At 37.7% G+C, this 17,329-nt stretch overlaps 1 protein-coding gene across 1 annotated transcript; it reads left to right on the top strand.

Moving 5' to 3' along the window:
* The first annotated feature begins 7,331 nt into the window (after nucleotides 1-7,331).
* Nucleotides 7,332-17,069, top strand: XKR9 (XK related 9). The gene is made up of 3 exons (XM_063419566.1): nucleotides 7,332-7,606; nucleotides 15,080-15,303; nucleotides 16,426-17,069. The coding sequence occupies exons 1-3, from the start codon at nucleotides 7,332-7,334 to the stop codon at nucleotides 17,067-17,069; spliced, it is 1,143 nt and encodes a 380-aa protein (XP_063275636.1).
* Nucleotides 17,070-17,329: the final 260 nt, after the last annotated feature.

Raw genomic sequence — 17,329 nt, 5'->3', positions numbered from 1 at the left:
GTCCAGCCTGGAGAAGTACAGGCTCAGGAAAATCATATCAACGTGTGTCAAAACGTGAAGAGAGGGTGTGTAGTGGACAGAGCCAGGCTCTGTCACAGGGCAATTGCCTCAGATCCTGTCATGGTGCCCAGTGCCAGGGCCAGAGGCAGCGGGCACAAACAGGAACACAGGGTGTTCACTCCGAACATCAGGAAACACTTTTTCACTGTGTGCATGACCAGGAGTTGGCACAGGAGGCCCAGGGAGGTTGTGGAGGTTGTGTCTTTGGTGATGCTCAAAACTCCTCTGGACACCGTCCTGGGCAACTGGCTCTAGGTTCTGCTCTAGGGCCTGCTTGAGCTGGGGCTTCAAACATGAACTTCAGTGATCCCTCCCCAGCTCAGCCATCCTGTGATTTTGTGAAATTATGTCACTGTCATCCAAGGAGAAACAATGTGTTTGCAAGCAGTATTCGTTGTATATCCCGCAAAGTGCTGAAATGTACCTGTTTGGCTTTGCAGCGTCTCCTTTGAAACCCCTGATTAATTGCTTTTCAAGTGACATCGTTAAAGCAAATAAGGCAGATTTGTTCTCTCCTTAAACTACCTGTAAATGAAGAACAAATATAATTTAACCTGAAATAAAAGCAGGTAATATTACTGCAGGTAACTTTACTAATATTAGAATTTCAAATATTATCTGATTATTTTATAAAAAAATCTCATGTGGTACTTGTTATAAGGTGATTTTAGCAATACAAAGCCACTTCTAGAAACTGTAATCCATATATTTAGGCCTTCAAGCCAATTTCCTTGATTTATGTGATAAACCTTTACTTAGTTAAGATACCCATTTGCTTATTTGAGTTATGAAACCATTATATTTATTTTTTTTATTTTCATGCTCATTAAAGCATCAACTACAGACAACAGAAGGGATGTTTCAGGTCAAAGGAAAGAAGCATTTATGTATGCAGGTATGCTGCTGAAATAATCAAGAAAACTGCATACAAAATATTCTAGTCTCTCCCCATATCATTTGCCTGTATGGTCTTTTGTAAGAAAATGTGACTAGACCTGAATTTACCTAATCTTGAGGTACCCTCTTATTTTGTAGCATATTTGTATAGCTATTGGTACATTCAACCCATTTTCAGTCTTCAGGTAAAGTTTAGTTAAGTCATTAGAAGAAGCTACTACCTAAGCCAAGGCAAGTTGTGTATTTAAGTGTTTTTCTATTTTTAAGAAAATTCTGAATGTTTAGAGAGGATTCCCAAGATTATATATCTGAATTTTAGATGTTATTGATAACGCGGTAAGGTGCCATTATTTTTAACATCACAAGATTTTTTTTTTTCCCCAAATTAAGAATTGTTTGGGGAGCTGTAGATTTGTTCTTCGGGGAATACTTGTTACTACTCTTGCTGTCCTTGTAGTAAAGCATTTTCTGATTTTAGGCAGGAGCTGTGATTTTGTTTCATCTGTAGGTGGCAGCAATGGTTGGAGAACCATTTGGAGAATGGTTCTTCGTTGGAGAACAAAATACAGGTTCTTTGATCATCTTCATTTCCCGCACAAGCCCATCTGTTTAAAAAATCTGTTGTTTCTCTTCTAATACAGAGGTTAATAGGCATGTAGTGAAAGTCCTGCTATTATGCTCTGATGTGGTGCAATAAAAGATGAATGTATACCCTCAAGTTCTTTTGGTTCTCTGACTGTTTTGCTAAATTTTTTGAGGGGTAAAATGTTCTGAAGCAGGTAGGCTACCAATAAAAAAACCAAAACGAGCTGAGTTTTCTAAATAATAAATAAATAAACCTAAAAATAGATTGTTGATAATATACAATGATTAATTTTTTAACAACTATGAGATACACAAGATGCAGACTGGTATTTCTGAAAGTCCCACAAGGTTTGAATTTTTAGCACTCAAGAAATCTTTGAGTACTGGCACTTGGCTTTTTTCACATTTTAAGTTTAAATATTTGGTATAAATGCCTCTACACTGTGGCTTGTAATAGCCTAATAGACCTAAGCACAAGCATGTAATTCTGCAATAATTAGTCAGAACCAATTGAAAAGCAGAAAATGTCTTGAGAGATTTATCTTCATAGCCATTGGCACATGAATATCTCGTTGAGAGGATTTTTTTACTTGCAGAATTTTTCTTTCTTTTTCATTATATTTTTATTCTTTTTATCTGGTACAGAGATAAGTAAAAAGACCTTAAACCAAAAAGAAGTAAAGCAGATTTTGCAGAGAGAAAGGCCATGGGCTGCAAGATTCCTGTATGGAGGGGCAACATTGTGTAGAAAATGTAAAACAGTCAGATCAGCAGGTGTGTGGGAGGTGATGAAGGGCCTGGGACATTTCTCTAATAAAGAAAAGCTGAAAGAGCTGATACTGTCCAGTCTGGAGAAGAGAAGGCTCATCAAGGGTCCCTCCTACCACATTTGGAAGCAAATAAAAGGCTATGTACTGAATACCATGAGAGATTTGTAACAGTTTAGAATTGTGCTTGCTGTGCCATGTCTAACCAGAAAACAGACAAATCATCCAGCCGGTAATTTATCTTGTGGGTTGGTTGATTTACACTCCACTCAGGTACACAAACTTTGCCCCTCTTTATGTGCTATAGAGTTTTTGTAATTTTTTTTAATTATAACAACAGTCATAGCAGTGAGTTTGTGACTTGTCTGACTTAATGGTCTTTCAAGCACCGCAGTGACTGCTTAGGACTAGCGTGTTTCTAAAGTGTAAGGGAGAAGCAGGGAGGCACACAAAAAGAGACAAGGGTTGATATTGTGTTCGTTGTGAAGACACTGAAGATTGTACCTCCTGTCCTAAGAGCTAGAAAGGTTACAGGCTGAGAGTGAGCATCATCCTGTGCACCGCAGTCACAGAGGTGGAATCACACCTGTGCTTTGTACCTGCAGCTGTTTTAAACATGCAAAAAAATTTCATGCTGTGTACCAACAGCTCATGTGGAGCAGACTCTTGCAAACACCTGTAGTTTTACCAGAGGAAAACAATTTTAATCACCTGTCCTTGGCCACATCCAATCTCTTTAAGCATCATTGCACAGAAAGAATTTTTTTTTAAAGTGCATTATACTACAGTTTTTTATTATAGCCAAAAAGATTGTTCATTTTGCATAAATCTTTGGGATATATACATGGGTATACAAATAAATGAATGACTATATATATAAGCATATATATGCATATAATTGCACACACATACACTTGTGTTTCCAGAAATATTTATTGGCCTTTACTCAACAGTTCTAAAGAACTAAAGTCTAAATTTGATAATGAATACACAGATACAGAAACATACAGAGGCAAAGTGGTTTTCTAACTTTGATGAAGTAAAATGTTAAATTATTTTATAGAAGAAAAATTTATAATTATTAAACTTAGTATATATTATTAAAAAAGACTTCTCTACCAGATTTTTAGAATACAATTTTTATAATACAATTATAAGACGGACAGTTCCGTACAGATAGCAAATCATTAACTGTGTCACATGGTTTCCATATGATTTGAGTTTAACTTTGTGTTATATCAGTAAGCCATTTAATTTCCTTGGATTTCAAGTCTTGTAAAAGTATGGATGGGAAACCCATGAATATGGAAATCTACAGTTTTTGAAGTGAAAAAAACCTCTATCCATGGCCAGAATTAAGGTAACTGCATTTTAAAATAGAATTTTAAATATGTAGTGAGAACTGAAGCCTTACTAATCCAATTTTATTGTTTCTGCTTTATCTCAAAATGATTCTATACCAAAAAATGTTTTTAGAGGGGGCTTATATTTATGTTGACTGACAGTTTACTCTTCCTGCTCCTGTCATGTTAGATCTCATCTATTTAATAAGATTGGGGACAATTTAATTCTGATTGATACGAAACACTCCTGTGGCACTTAATTGAACCCCACCTGAGACCGTGGTATTCTTTGGAGTGCTGTCATGCATAAAATGTAGGGCTATTAAAGGCTGGGATCTTCAACAGTGATTTCATGTGCCCCTGTAAACAGGTGTTGGTGCTTGGACTTGGAATTGAGACAATGGACATTTGTGATTACAGATTTGTGAGCCTTGGGTAGAATTTTTTTTAGGTTGCCATGAGCAAAATATAAACCTTATGTCTTCTTAGCTGTTCCAAGGCCCTTTCAGGACTGGAATTGTTATTCAAAATAATGATGAGAGTGAACAAACTGACATGCTTGATAGTGTGTGGCTCTTCATTTATCTCAACTAACCTGATGGCTTCAAATAGCACCAAGATGTCCAGACAGGTCTGCAGACTGCTGACATGACAGCAGTTTGGACAGTAGGTTTGTGAGGAGTAGAAATCCCCTGGCTCACAGCTACTCTTCATGCCCATTTCAGAGGAGTCTGCCTGTAAATCTTCCTTTCTCATATTCCTCTTTGTGAAGTGTTCACATACAAAAGGGACAGGGAGGCTGTAAAGAGGGAGGAATCCTGTTACTTTTTTTACTCATTTCAGGTGCAAGATTAGAGGCTACTCCTTGCCACTCAAATGTTTGGTACAGTATTAGTCATTAAATGTGAACCTTGGTATCTTGCCTAATTTGGCCATAATGTGTCTTCCAAAGAACTTTCTGTTTGAATCCAGGTAATGACTAACTTGTTACTGTTGTGCTTCCTGTAACAGTCAATAGTGAACTTGCTTGTTTTGTTTTGTTTCATGTTTGTTTTTTGTTTTTAATCTGTTCTAAAAACCAGAGATACAGCTTGACAAAGGTGGTACTCAAGTTGCAGAATGACGTTGTTACATGGAGTAAATACTGTTTCCTTTGGTATTTTCTTGAATGAACCCTAGTAATAAACTCTTAAGTTGGTTCACACACAAATTTCCGGACATAAATTCAGAGTCCCAAATCAATTTGCGTTGGAAGGGACCTCTGAAGATCGTCTAATCCAAACACCCTGCTAAAGCAGGTTCACCTGTAACAGATTGCACAGGATTGCATCCAGGCAGGTTTGGAATATCTCTAGAGAAGGAGACTCCACAACCACTGAGCAGCCTGTTCTAGTGCTCTGTCACCCTCAAAGTAAAGTTTTTTCTCATATTCAGATGGAACTCCCTGTGTTTCAGTTTGTGCCCATTGCCCGTTTTCCCATTGCTGGGCATCACTGAAAAGAGTCTGGCCCCATCTTCTTAAAACCTGGCCTTAAGATGTTTGTGTTCATTGATAAGAACCCCTCTCAGTAGTCTCTTCTCCACCTTGAACAGAACCAGCTCCCTCAGCCTGTCCTTATGTGAGAGATGTTCCAGTCTCCCAAACACCTTTGTAATCTTCTGCCAGACCCTCTCCAGTAGTTTCTTGTCTTTATTGAACTGGGGGTCTCAAAACTGGGCACAGTACCCCAGATACAGCCTCGCCAGGGCAGAGTAGAGGGGGAGAATAACCCCCCTTGTCCTGCTGGCCACACTGTTCATAGTGCACCCCACAATGCCATTTGCCTTCTTGGCCACACAGAGACATTGCTGGCTCATGGTTAACTTGATTTTTTGTGTTTGTAAACACAGAGTTCAATTTATGCTGGACTTTGTACTGAAGTCCACTTCCCAGAATCTAACTGTGAATTGGATGTAAATTGCATTAGTGATTTGCAAGAGATTAGTGGTATTTTATCAGAGAGAATAGGAAAGAAGAGTGAAAGGATTCCAGCTATCCCAGCTGCAAGATCGCCTGATCTTTCTGACCTCTTCTGGGCCAGGACATGAAACCTAAGTAGGAGATAGAATGAGAGGCTAGAAATAGCTAAGGACTAGATCCAAAAAAATAATCCACGCAATCAGCACCTTTTCAGGCTGTTATGTTCCCACTTGTCTTCATTAGGAAATTAAGTTCTTAAGTTCTTCTTTTAGGGTTTGTACCTAGGTCATAGTGAAGATGAGCCCAGTCAACCCAAGCAAAGAACAGTCATTACCTTTTTTTATGGGTTATTAACCAATTCTCTCATTTCATTCCTCTGTGGCAGTGTGCCTAAATTCACAAAAATCCACAGGGGCCTGCCTCCACATGCCCTTTCCCTGCTCCAAGTTCCCTGGTGCAGCTGTTCCCCATGTATTGTCTGCAGCTGTTTGGCACTGGCACCAGCCCAGCCTTGGCATGTCCTGCATCCCATCCTTTGCATTTGCTGCCAGCAGATTTTGCCTAAGATATATAAATGAAGTAAAGGAACTTTATAATTTTAATGTTATAGCTTTGCAGAGGTGAATGAGAAAAAGAATGTACTGCCTTTTAGCTTTTCTGTTTCACTTGCCAAATGCCACAGACCTAGAGAGGAAAGACATGTAAGGACTACCCAAGAAGTCATAAGATTCCTTGCAGTGTTGGGCAATATAAAATGTAGTTCTGACTACAAATTAATTATATTTGCAGTGAGCTGTGTGGTTAAATCTTAACCACACATATATCTATGTGTAGCTACACACAGCTTAGAAGACATTTCTCAAAGAGTTATAGACTGGTTTAGGTCTGGATTCTTACAAGCCTCTTTAACAGGAGAGCTGCAATTCTATTTAGCACTTTCCTACTGCATGTGGAAAACCAAGCAGGAATGATAAAAACACTGGAAGTATGCACACAAATGCAGTAACACAGTTGGAAACGGTCAAATTATGTTTATTCTGATACCATGGTGTGTGCTCAAGACAAAAGTTTTCTCAACGTTTTGAGCTGTGCACAGTAAAGGAGAAGAGTTCAGAAATTAGGAAAGTTCTGGGAAGGAATCAAACTTTTTTCCATAAGCTGCTTTTAAAAACTTGCTTGTTTATTAGTGTTTTGCAACTCTTAGGAATTATCTCAACAGCTGCTTGAGTGGAGAGTCACTGCTTGGAAAAGTGGGTGACCTCAGAAGAAATGCAGCTCTCTTGGGCTGATTGTTCACCGGTATCTCAGCACATTCTGCATTTTGTACTTGCCTGTTCAAATGGTCATGAGAATTGTTGTAGGATGTTTTAAATTATGAAGATATTGCTACTGCTAATCTTCCTTTTTTTCTTCTTCTTTTTAGGAATCAGTAATGAAGAATGACTCCATCAATTAAAAAGACAATTTACATTTATCTTTTCCAGAATAGATGTGTATTTTAGAAATTAATTTAATATTTAAATCAAGAGCACGGAAAAATGCAAGTCTCTTTGCCATAATAAAAATTGATAACCCAATTTGCCTTTGTATGAAGCAATATGCTAATGAACCTGCTTTGTATGAGCAGGTGGCATTGTCAGGAAAAAGACTCCATTGTAGGAAAACATTTAGATTCCTTTACATTGTCAGGAGAAAATGGCAACAGTGGCAGTTTAACACATGATGAAATTTACTAAGCAGAATTTCTTTGTTTTAGTTGGTGGAATGATAATTTATGTAGTTGATATTGGAGTGGACTTCTGGGTAGCTTGTAGATATTTCTATCAAGGACAACATTCTTGGAGTATATTGATACTGTGTTTTAGAGGTCTCTCATCAATAATAACTCAGATATTTAGTTATGAGTGGTTTAAAAATGACTGGGAAGATACTGATACTGGGAAGCTGAAATTGGTTTTTCTAGTTCATCTCTTTCATTGTGGAATTTTTATAAGGTAAGTGCATTTAAATATTTATTTTAAAATGAGAAATCATGGTGCTTTAGGACAGTTATTAAGAAGTGCTTAGTATGGCTTCAGGGACAAGACCAATTCTGGCCTTTACAATTATTGCTCCATGAAAGTAAATGGATGTTTGTCTGGTTATGCCAGTGGTAAATTTTGTCAGGTTTGGATGGACATGTAGTTCTTCTTCCATATACCTGGAAGTAATGATTTGTATCATTCACAACCAATCTGAATCTTTAGTAAGGATACTTGCAGCAATCTTCCAACAGGGACTGACTTAATGGTGATAAGGAACTTTGTTTGCTTAGTGGATTACCTTAACTCTAAAGGGATGCACAAAACTCTTAAATTTACTTGAACTCATACTCTTTCCAACGAATATTTCTTACCATGAATTTCTATAATTTTGAATCTTCTTCCCCATAATTAACTCCATATTCTCTGAGTGGCTTATTAAACATTATTTTGTCCTTTACTTTGATGGTGTTGTCGACTTGGTCGCTTATTCTTTATTGCATGAATGATATTTTCTCCAGTGCTGCTATTTATGGTTGGAAAGTTTCCAAGATGTTATGTACAAGTTACAAAGTTCTTTCAGCTACTCCTCACAATTCAGCAGTGTGGTAATGCATACTGTAAACTGGAAACAGCAAGCTGGCATCTGTGCTTGTACCTTCATGATTAACTATTATATACTTTTATTATATATGTATATACTTTTATTATTATATGTATTTTCCTTAGGTGTATCAAGGTACAACTTCCTCCTGTCCTCCCTCTTAGTCATCTGATTTATGCAGTTAATTTAGACAATGAGTCTCTCAGGTTTATCTGTGCAGTAAATGGATAAAAATAGATTCTGCCAAGTCAGGTCACACTTGTTAAAGTGAGATTCTCCAGACGGTCATTTGGGGCAGAAATCCATACTCATTCAAAGAGGAAAATGAGGGCCTAACCAGTAAATAAGATCTGGTCAGTGAACTCTGGATGCTTGAAATTATAATATGTGAATGAACCTTATCAAATTATGATTTTTCATTTTTTTCCTTTCTGTCTTTCTTTCTTCCTTCTTTCATCTCCTTTTACACCTCCTGTTCCATCTTTGAGCTTGGACTCCTAGAATGATTTGGAAGGGACCTTAAAAATCAGCTTGTTTCAACCCCCCTGCCATGGGCAGTGACACCTTCCACTTGACCAGGTTGATCAAAGCCCCATCCAACATGGCCTTGAACACTTCCAGGGATGAGGCACCCACAGCTTTTCTAGGCAACTTGTGCATCACCACCCTAACAGGAAAGAGTTTCTTAGTCTTAGCCTACTGTCTTTCAGTTTGAAGCCATTCCCCCTTGTTGTATCACTCCACACTCTTGTACGAAGACCCTCTTCAGCTTTCTTCTAGGCTCTCTTTAGGTACTGGAACTGGTGACTTATAAACTAGTACCCTTTGGGAACTGGAGGTTTGTTCAGTGCACAGAACAATGGGAATCAGTTTGGTTTCACTAACACACTGACAATGCTAAATAATAAATATGAAAATCATATTGCTATATATATGTATATACATATATACCATATATATAAAATCAGAGGAAAACAAAATTTAAAAAATTTCTTATCTAAGAAGACTTTCGTTTCTTTTATTGGAAAGAGTGCATACCTGTAATTATATTTAATATGAAATAGTAGGCTCTGCAAGGAGGCAAAATTAAGTTAAAAACGTACATATTAACTATGCTGACTAAAATTTTATTTCATTACATGTTTCTAAAAGGCAATGAGAAAAATTCAGAGGTAACATAGGTGATGGGCTGCAGGGTGGGCCCTGTTCTGAAGCAGTACCAGCTGGCAGCAGTGAGCACACCTGTGGGAGATGTACTCTGGAAAAGGAACTCCTCTGCTTAGTGACAGAGCTCTGGGAGCAGGGGAGTAGGTTGAGGAGTATCAGGGAGAGAGAGAGAGAGAGAGAGACACATGCAGACTGCTGGAATCACACCCTGCCTTTCGTGAGACAGCCCCACAGGCAAGCATCCATGCTATGGATGATTCTATCTGCTCTTCACCTGGCTGAGCACAGCGACTTAAGGCTAGGGGACAATGGCAACAAGTTCCTGCCCAGTGCAGGAGGTGTGTCTCCCCTGTGACTACCCCACCTTCACAGGTGCCCTGGCATAACAGGTATGAGGCCCTGCGAGTGGAACTGAAAAGGAACGAGGATGTTGGGTCATCTGGCTTGGAGATGTCACTGAAATTAAGTTACTCTACACCCTGTGTGAAACTCTTACTGCTCTCTACAAATGGAAGCAGGCTGTCGTCAGGTGGGGGTCAATCTCTTCCCTCAAGTAACAAGTGACAGACAGGATGAGAGGAAATGGCCCCAACTTGCATTGGGAAAGTTTGGATTGGATATTAGGAAAATTTTCTTCACTGAAAGGGTTGACAAACATTGGAACAGGTGCCCAAGGAAGTGGGTGAGTCTCCACCTCTGGAGATATTTAAAATATATGTAGACCTGGCACTTAGGGACATGGTTTAGTGGTGGATTTGATACTGCTGGAGCAGTGGTTGTTCTCAATGATATTAAAGATCTTTTCCAAACCAAATGTTTCTTTGATTCTATGTGCTTGATCACATTTTCTTAATATAAATGTACTGACCTAAGTATTGACTTCATTACATCAGTTTAATGGGTTTAATCCAAGTATTTTGATACTTAGAAGGTGAAATTTAACATTCAGCAGAGAGTCATTTTCCTTTGACAAGGATTTATACAGTGCTGAAAGCTGTGACTGCATGACCAGAATTTAGACAGGACAATCATTATTGCCAGGCCACTCACACCCTGCCTATATGAACTTCTAAATGGCACCCAAATATCTATCAGTGTAGTTTGATGAGATGGAACGTGTAGTCTAATACTGGGATAGTGTTGCAAAGGCAGTGGAACTCGGAGGGGAAGCATGTGATATGGAAACATTGGCAAGGCAGCTTGCTTGTCATGTGTGAAGGCTGTGAAACAACAAAACCAAATAGCTGTCACCCCTGTGAATTCCCAGCCAGAGACAAAGCCTTCCTAATTTTACAAGGAGGATCAAACTTCATCATTTGTGAAATGATGGTGAACATTTAAGAACATCTCAAGAACAGAGAGACAGTGAAGCCATGTTTCCATGAGTGTTTATAACAGGGCTCCTATAAGTAGGAGCCCTGTCATCTGTGTTCTCCACAAAGCAACACTGCAAAGGCAGAGATCCCTTTTTTTTCCCCTCCTGTCAACGTGAATGATATTTAGAAACACTGGTAATTCTTTACCATTCACATATAGCAATTCCAGTTGCAAAAAAATTGTAGGTTTTTTTCTCTGTTGGCTTCCAAGTAGTTTATATGCATTGAAATAATGAAAAACATATTCTCTTTAATGAATTTATAGGGAGAAAAAGTAAATAGTAAACTTGCATTTGTCTGTATTACTGACATAACCATTTCACATTCAATTTAGGATGTACCTCTACCTAAAATGCATAACTAATCCAATACTTCTAATTAATGTATTTTTATTACAGTTGCAGTACCTTTTAAAAAGACTTTTTACAGTTTATGAATATTGAAGCACAGAACTTCTATAGCAATAGATATATTATAGGAAAATCAATTAGAGGAGTATAGCTATAATAGTTTAAAAGTAGGCACAGGGTTTAACTGAGCTGTGGGCATGATAAAGGAGAAAATTTAAACCTCACCTATCCTTTAGTATGGACTGAACTTTGCCCTTGGCTAGGAATTTCATCACTGGGTCTAAAAGTTGTCTTTGAGCCCTTCCTAAAAGGTCATGTTACATGCCAAAGGAACAGATGAGAACGAAAGTACAAAATACTCTAAGAATATGAAAACTTGTCACAGTGACGTTACAGTGACATAAGCATGTGGAGCTCAGAGAATGCCACCCTACTTAATACATAATCAAAGAGCAGTAGAAGTATTTGGACTTTACTAGAAAATATAATGTATTCTATTGTGTTCAAAGTCAGAAGTGGACTAACCAAAACCACTACAAGTGACAAATACATAGCATATCATCTTATAAAAATACAAACCTAATATACAGTGCTCAGAAGGAATGAGTTTGAAAACTGAAATTGATTTCAGGTATGCATCCAGCTGAAATATTCCTTTTAGGGCATTTTTTGCCTTGCATATTACCTGCCATCTCAGCTGTGAGCTCTGCAGATTGAAACTTGTGTACCTGGTTTCCACTTCTTGCTGCTTGGACAAACACAGGCTATGGTGAGTGAGTCCATGGACAACTAGTAGATAAGTCTACCCAATTGTGTTTTCTTGAAAACACCGCAAACTTTCCAGACTTTTACATCTCAGATGCAAGAACCAGATGTTTTGGAATACTAATTGTTATATAAACAGAAAAAAGCTTTAGATGCCTTGCCAAACAGTTCAGTTTTTTGCTTATGAGTGGTTATTCAGAGAACAATAAGATAAATACACAAAACCATAAAAATGAGTTTCCTTTGGGAGTAAATAATGGATCTAGAGCCAGCTCAGGGACTGAGTGGCAGGGATGCAGTCTATGAATCTCTGCAAGGAGAAAAGCAAAGGCTTGTCCCCTAAGGCTCTTGAGGAGCTACAAAGCTGCTCCACACCTACTCCTATTGCTGCTTCCATGTTGCAATTCTCACTTGTATGGTCAACATGCCTTGACATACCAGGGAATAAGTCATGAATGCTCTAGCATGCCCTTAACCCAGGAACTGACAATCCTGGCTGTCTTGCTGGTGGCTGTGGAAGAGACCCCTACACTGCCTTCCCTGTGGTCAAAGGATTTGGTCTTTAAAGGTGGTATAGATAAAACTTTTAACTTCTGAAGGAGCCAGGGATTCTCCCTAGCTCCCTTCGTAAGGAGAAGAGTACTGTGCTCCAGTGTTACTTTGGGACGAGATGATCCGTGAGATCTGGCTGTCTAATGATCTGCTGCCCTCTGTTCTCTACACACGGTAAATGCAACAGCGCGGGTTTCATCAGGTCCGTGCTGTGTGCGGTCCTGGCGATGGCCAGGGAATTGGAAAGCTGCACTTCAGCATGAATCTTGAGGTCATCTCAGATGCTGTCTACGGAATGTAAGTAGGAGGCAAGTTAAGGCATAGGACCTTGCCTTTCTCAGCCTGTGTATTAGCAGTCTTGTACAACTGTGTAAGATAACCAAGTGTTGGCATATGGTGTTCTGCTTCATTTCTCAGGAAAACAGATCCAAATGAATGATACAACTGTCATAATTTTTTTACTAAATTAGTTGTTTTGTTCTGTTTTTTAAGAGGAAAGGCTCTAGCAGTCTTTGCAAGGCTAGAAAAATTGGTTGAATAACTGTGAGTTTTCTTTACAAACGAGTACTTATGCTGTCCTTGCCTGCTGGTTATAGTCAAAGTGGGTTCATTGGAGAAGAATGTTAGAAGCTTAAAACATCTGGGAACTAAGTAGAAATAGGCTTGGAAGGGATGTCTGAAGGCTGTTATGATCAAAATCCTGTTTATGGACAAACACATGGATTTATATACCTATAAAGCCTTAAACTTAGTATAAGTGAAATTTTAACAGTTGGTTCTAAGAATCATTATTAGTCTAGATCTATTTGTTACAGAAAAAGAAAGAATACTTCTATGCATAAAAATCTTTAGTAATAACAATAATAATAATACAGTTAAAATTGTTACACACATATTTTTTCATCCCAATCCCTTTTTTCAAGCCATTCCTTATCATCCTATGCATGCCCTTTTCCACACTGTATCCTATCTCTCCACATCTCAGGACCTCTGCTATCATAGCAAGACTAGATTTCTCTATCCTACATCATCATGAATGTAATAAATATCTCATTTGATGCATATCTGCCTGTTACTGTTGCCTATATAAAACTATGACTATGGCACAAAAATGAAAACAAAAGTATAACAAATCAGCTACCTAGTCAACTGGAAGAAATCACCATCTTTTCTGCAGAAAGCCCAAGCTAAGCCATGTAATACAAAGTCACAGACAGGTCAAGAAAATTTCAAATGGAACAGGCCTGGTGAGGCTCAGTTCTGAGGCCTTGCAAGGCTCATAGCAGGTTACCAGCAATGACAGTTCTATTGCAGTGCTGCAGAGTTCAAAACAGCCTACAGTCTGCCCAGTCAGTGTTAGTGACCACTGGAAGTCAAGTTACCAGCAGAAGAGAGCAAGCAGTGATTTGCTTCAAGGCAGCATTTACATGCATACTAACGAGGATAGCTCTCCCTGCTTTAATTTGTTTACTTGTTCCAAAAGAGTTTTTGTTTGCTGCTTAACAGTTCACTGGAAAGAAGTCTTTAGCTGTGAAACAACTTCTGCAGTTAATTACAGAAAGACTATTTCCTACCTTTCTTAACTTCCAAAGTAGCAATGCAATGAATCAGGTCACTCTCCGGGGCTGTGTGTCTCTGTATGTGAGTCCATTAGAGGCAGCAGAAATACTGTAATTTCCAGCATCTGGAGTTCTGGTCCTACATCTAGTTATAGCCACTACAATGTTTTCCCAAACTCAGATGTAAAGATTACTATGTACAACAGCTCGTTCATCCGTTATTATCAAAAGAATTTTTGATTAAAACTTCAGTGTTCTTTCCCCTCTCGCACTTCCAAGCCTGAAGCAAAGCTGCTGTAACTGAGAATAAGAGTGCCAAGAAAAGCATATGAATATCCTGAACAGAATAAATCTTTACAACACAGAATCTATACCACTCATAACTGACTAATTCCATGTATCTTTGCATTTACTGCTCTTTAAAAGAGAGTGTTAATTTAGGTTTAATTAAAAATAAACCGGAACCATTCTAAAAGTCATAGAGGTGGCACTCATTTACCAAGGCAAATGGCTTCTTCATGTAAAAGCACTCCTATTGTTAACAAAATCTTTCAACCCATGAATCCATGTGTCTTGAAAACTATTTTCTGAAATATAAGTCTTCCTGATTATTTAGAAAGTAACAATGTAGTAGGTTTTTAAAAGAGTCTGGTTTATATTTACAATTCATCAAGTATTATACGTGGGGCTTATTGATCTATATTCTACTTACATAGATGTGGATGTTCACAGCTGGATATTCATTAATACCCTGAAAAGGATACAAAGAAAGTGAATGAGTATCTCAAAGAGAGACTGAGGAGAGATGCTAAGTGAATTCTCAGAAATGAAGTAATTTAAAGAAATAAGAACCCAACAAAAGAAAGCTTGTAATCTTTATTCAGACAAGTCTCATTCCATTTTATTAGTTTTGCTATTGCATGGTACTGCTGGTCTTAAATGATTCTCTGATATTCCTCATATCAGACAAAATTTTACCTGAGTAGAAAATGGAAAAAGTCATAAGGCCATATCATTTTATTGAGTTGGTCTTCTAAAAAGTGCTGTCTAATCAAGTCTTCTTTTTTAAATAGGTATTGGTTTGCTTTGAAATATGGCTCTCAAGTTGCATTTAAACAAACAAGAAGCAGAGAGGCACCAGAAGCAGACCCTTCCAACTTCATTCAAAAACAAGCTATTGATGCAATGACAGATATTAACATGCTCAGGGTGTTCAAGACTTTTCTTGAGACCACACCACAACTTTTGCTTCAGATTTACATCCTCATGGAACATGGCAAAACTCATTTCTATCAATGTAAGTCTGTCTTTTTCCTTCTGTTGCAAGCTGAGTATTTTACCTAAAAATATAACCCATGACGGGATAACATTTTAAACAAACCTTGGAAAACATATGTTCCACTGTATTATTACTCTGCATTTAATTAGAATTTCTGTCTAGTAGATGGTCCATTCTGCTAAATCAATAAGAAGGAAAATGTCATTATAAAAATGGAAAGTCATATATAAATACTGTACATCATAAATATAAAAAGTCATAATATCTAATAGAAACATAATGATGCATCATTTGAAAACAAATTAAATGCAATTAGCCTGTAATTTGTAGAGCAGTTTGATATGTGTGGTTTTACTTACAGATTCTTTTTAAAAATGCTAGCTAGGCATTTGGAAATCAGTAACATAATTAAAGCAGCCCTGCGAGCTGTCACCACCATCACCCATGTTACTGGTGAGGAACAGAGTAAAAACGAAATCTAAGGATATGTCAGGATTGTAGAATGCATATGGTGAAGGGATACTGGTTCAACTCTCAGAAACAAGACAGCAGCTGTACCATTTCCAGCTCTAAAACTAGCAGAATTATTGGCAGGACATTGACTTATTCACGGTTGGAATTTATCTAAACAAATGGGGATATCTGCATTGGTGTCTCATGTTCCTTCAAAGTCCACAGAGTCAAAATTTACTCACAGAAAAGGATGAGGCAAATGTCATCTTGGATATAACCAAAAGAAGGATCAAGTCTTAGTTATAGATTTCTACATTTTAGACACAGCTGACTGACATCAATTGGTTGCTGAAACTTTAATTTTTATGGTTTATTTGCAATACTTTGGGAATTTCTAAGTCACCTGTGTATGGAGGTGGCAAATATGACATGCACCTTAGGCAAGGCCATTAAGGACCAAGGGCTGGGCAGGATAACATAAGCACACTAAACATCATCAGATGCCTAGATTTAAGTAACTAAAGTGAGCCTTAAAATTAGGATGACTTGCTTTGGAGCAGAAATATAAAACTGGGATAAAGCAAGTGTTAGGAAAGCATAACATTTTCTAAAAATTCATTCAGAAATCATAGTATAATATACGTTTCTTTTTCTCTCATATAACATTTTTCCTTGTGTTTTGTTTAGATGCTGCCATTATTATGTCTTTTTGTGGTATCTCCTTATCAATGGTTGATTATCAGATATCACTACGGAAATCTCTGCCTGACAAAGGTGAATTTCATGTGCTTTCCAAGTTCATGTATCTCTTCTATAAATTGCTTACCATCACTTCTTGGATACTCAGTATTTCATTGATCACTCTACTAAGTGTCAGAATTTCTGTAATTCTGCTGATATTTCTTTGGATTTGTGGCTTCACTTGGACTTTGAAACAGCATACAACATTTTGTAAGTCTAAGAAGATGGAATATCTGTACAGAACTGTAGTTGGAATCATTCTAATTTTTTCATTTTTTAACATAAAGGGGAGAAGAACAAAAGTTTGGATTTCTATTTATTATGCCACTCACACTGTTGTGACTCTAGGTATTTTGTTTGTATATATATTCTGGAAACCTTCCTTTATCAAACAAATATATTTTACAATTGTAAGCATCTTAACTATTTTGAGCCTGGTGTTAGGTATCATTTTTCTTGTTGTTTATTACAGCCATCTTCATCCCACTACTTACTGCAGACCTCAGGGATGTTCAGATGAAGCTGATGGAGTAGTAGGGCAAAAAGAGAGAGTAAAAACTGATAGATTTCAGAATTTCTTAGTGCAATGAACATTAGAGAGTTGGGGGGGGGGGGTTGTTTGTTTGTTTGTTTTTGGTTTTGATTGTTGTTGTTTTGGTTATTTTTGTGACCTTAAAAGCAAATTCTTGCTGGACAGTACGTTTCTCTATCATTGGTACTTGTGCATCATCACTGGGGAGTACATGGTGGACCAGAGTTGTTTGCTTTGAATAACTATTTGTTTTCTATGATACAAAAACTGTGTAACATGAACATCTATGTACTGGTGAAAGTTACTTTTGACAAAGAA

The sequence above is a fragment of the Prinia subflava genome, chromosome 1, assembly GCF_021018805.1.
Source record: "Prinia subflava isolate CZ2003 ecotype Zambia chromosome 1, Cam_Psub_1.2, whole genome shotgun sequence".
Taxonomy (NCBI): Eukaryota; Metazoa; Chordata; class Aves; order Passeriformes; family Cisticolidae; genus Prinia; species Prinia subflava.
This window is presented reverse-complemented; position numbering and strand designations above follow the sequence as displayed.